A 3,228-nucleotide genomic window follows, 5' to 3' on the forward strand; every position below is an offset into this window, starting at 1 on the left:
GAGGATGAGGCGGGATTTGGTCCTTTAGATTAGGTAACTGCTGCCATGAATCGCCCCAGAATCTTGTCGTACTGCCATTTTTCACCTCCCAGAAGCTATGATGCTGTATGAGGGTCTTATGCTGCTCGGCCGAGTTCCACATAATTGATCCCAAGGTAACCTCTGATAGTCTTATCCGTTCCTCTATTGGACAATTCCTGGCATATTTCGCTGTCCAAAGAGATGCCCATGGTGTAAATGGCTCAGCTAGCCATCTCCACCAAATTCAAGCGCCCATCACTTTATTGCTAAGAGAGGGATCCCTCAATCCTATTCCACCTCCTTTCTTTGGTAAGCATGCAGTCCCCCATTTGACCAGAGCCCACTTTCGCTTATGGCCTTTACTCCCCCAGAGAAAAGATCTTTGAAGCAGGACGAGTTCTTTGATAACCCATTTGGGGGCAGCTAATATGGAGAATAGGTATAACGGCATAGCTTGTAGAATAGGTTTTATAAGAACAAGCCTGCTAGCCATATTGAGAGATCGGTGAGTCCAAGAGGATAGTCGTGCTTCCAGTTTCTCTAGAAGGATTTTCCATGAAGAGTTCTTGAGAACTGAGGCTATCATGGGAGCACCAAGGTAGGTGGAGGGAAGTTTAGCTGAGGTGAATCCCAAAATGTGGATAATTGCAGACTGAGTGGGAGCAGGAGTGTGAAAGAAATACATTTGCGATTTAGACTTGTTGATGGAAGCGCCGGAGGCATCAGAGAAATCAGAAAGAATATTTTTGAGTTGACGTGCTTCTTGGATCGAGGGATGTCCATAAAGCATGTTATCGTCAATGAACTGTTGGTGCGTGAAGGCAGTGGAATTGTGGAATGAAAGGCCTCTGAGGAGCTGGGAATGTTGAGCAGATTTGATGCTTCGGCCTAGACCCTCAGCCATTATGACAAACAAAAATGGGGAGAGGGGATCACCTTGCCGGATTCCATGGGAAGGGTGAAAGGTAGCAGATGGGATGCCATTGATTAAAATGGAAAGGAAAGAGGAATAAATACAGCTCATGATCCATCTAATCCAGGGGGCAGCAAAACCAAAAGCAGTTAAAACGTTTTCAATATACATCCAACTTAGGCTATCAAACGCTTTTGAGAGGTCTAATTTGAGCAGCATACCTGGCCTTTTAGTGGTTCTCATAGAATGAATTATTTCATGCGTCAGGATAATGCTGTCAGTGATCTACCTTCCCTCCACATAACCCGATTTCTCTAGCGAGATGATGATAGGGAGTAACAGTTTGAGACGGGATGCTATGACTTTAGACACAATCTTATAAATTATGTTGCAAAGAGCGATCGGTCGATATTTGTCAGGAGTGCTGGGTAGATCGACCTTCGGAATCAGAGCTATGAATGTTGCATTTATCCCTGGAAACATCCATCGAAGAGAACGAGACTCCTCAACCACCTGCCAAACTTCTGTTTTGATCAGTTCCCAGAAGCTATGGAAGAAGTTTGATGTAAATCCATCCGGTCCCGGAGCTTTACCAGTTTTTAGATGTCGTACTGCCTGTTCCACTTCTTTTAGATCTACTGGTTTGAGAAGCAGTTGGTTGTGTTCATCATTGATGAGTTTAGGAATGTTCCTGGTAATTTTCTCTATTGCTTGTGATCTGTCTCCATTTGGCTCCCGGTGCATTTTCTGAAAGTAATTTAATAGAGCGCCTTCAATGTCCTCATGCTTTTCCACTTTGATCCCCTGCTCATTTTGAACCTGAGTAATATTGTTATGCATTCTACATTGTATGGCTGTGCTGTGGAATTTTTTTTTGTTTTTCTCACCGTTTCTAAGCCATCTGACTCTTGATTTCTATCTCCAAAGCGTTTCTTCTTGCCTATCCCTTTCTGCAAGTTGCAACTCAAGAGTTCTCTCCTGTTCTGACAATTCCTCTGAACGTCCCTCATCAATGATCCTTTGTTGCAGCTGCTTCATTTCTGATTCGATCTTGCTTTTGTCGTGGAAGATGTTACCAAAGGATGTGTGATTCCAGTGCTTGATTTTACCCTTTAGATACTTAAGATTTTGTTGGAATTGGAACATTTTTGACCCTGGCGGTGGGGAGAAATTTTTCCATTCATTGCTGATAAGTTTTTGGAATTCTGGATGGGTCATCCAAAAAGCTTCGAAACGAAAGGGCCTGCGAATCTTATTTCCTGGACGTGACCATTGAAGTGAAATGGGCCAATGATCAGAGCCTGAGAGTGGCAAAATTGATGCAGAGAAGTCCCCACTGATATGGATAGCGTTGTCCGAGAGTAAGAACCGATCTAGTTTTGAGACTATCTGTTGATTCCCTGCTCTTCTGTTATTCCATGTAAACACTCCATTGTTGAAAGGTAGATCTATGAGCCAGTTAGCCTGAATGAAATCCTTTAGAGGGAATCCTTCCTGACTACCTCTGCATCGACCTCCTTTTTTTTCCTCCAATCTTGTAATCATATTGAAATCTCCACCGGAGATCCATAAGGGATGCTGCCTGTTTTGGTTGAGAACAGAGAGGGAATTGAGGATTTCAGCTTTGAGAGATGCTTCTTGAGGAAAATAAACATTAGTAAGGAGCCCATGTAGATTTGTCCCAGTAATGTGAAAAGATGCTTGAAGGAAGTTCCTATGAGCATGAATATCGCTGAGATTGAGATCTCTTGGGTTCCAGAGAATCGCCAGACCTCCAGATGCTCCATCAGCATCCACAGCGGCATTGAAACATCCTGGCCAAATTTTCACAGCAAATCTGTCTAAAATATTTGAAGTACATTTGGTTTCTTGCAAGAACAAAACTTGAGGATTTTCTTGCTTTATCATTTTTCTGAGAATTTGTATCTTCCTTGGGCCATTGAGCCCCCTTATATTCCAGGAGATTAGCTTCATTGAGACGGGTTGTTTTCAGATCTGTAATACTTGGTTAGCTTGGAATACCTACCAGATTCCACTAATATGTGTCCAATCCTGATTGTCCTTTGTAAATCAGTCTTCCTTCCTCTCTTTTTGATGTCCTTGGCAATGAATCTTCCGTCCCAGGGTCCTCCAGTTTGTATTCCCAGTGATTTTTACCGTTGCGCCCTTGATAGAACTTGTTCCAGATTTTCAAGTTGCCCCATAGGAATTTCATCGAAATTATTTGTTGTGCAAGCCTTTTCTAAACCTGGAATGTCCAAGTCCCCTATATCTATAGCCTCTGTTTCTTCCTC

At 42.9% G+C, this 3,228-nt stretch overlaps 1 protein-coding gene across 1 annotated transcript; it reads right to left on the minus strand.

The window, feature by feature from the left end:
* Window positions 1-1,849: 1,849 nt before the first annotated feature.
* LOC149166076 (uncharacterized) lies at window positions 1,850-2,842 on the minus strand. Its single transcript, XM_089430035.1, has one exon. It carries the CDS (start codon window positions 2,840-2,842, stop codon window positions 1,850-1,852), a length of 993 nt encoding a protein of 330 aa, XP_089286161.1.
* Window positions 2,843-3,228: the final 386 nt, after the last annotated feature.

The sequence above is a fragment of the Pinus tabuliformis genome, chromosome 5_1, assembly GCF_031772625.1.
Source record: "Pinus tabuliformis cultivar Carrire ecotype Pingquan chromosome 5_1, CPIR1, whole genome shotgun sequence".
In the NCBI taxonomy this organism is placed as follows: domain Eukaryota; kingdom Viridiplantae; phylum Streptophyta; class Pinopsida; order Pinales; family Pinaceae; genus Pinus; species Pinus tabuliformis.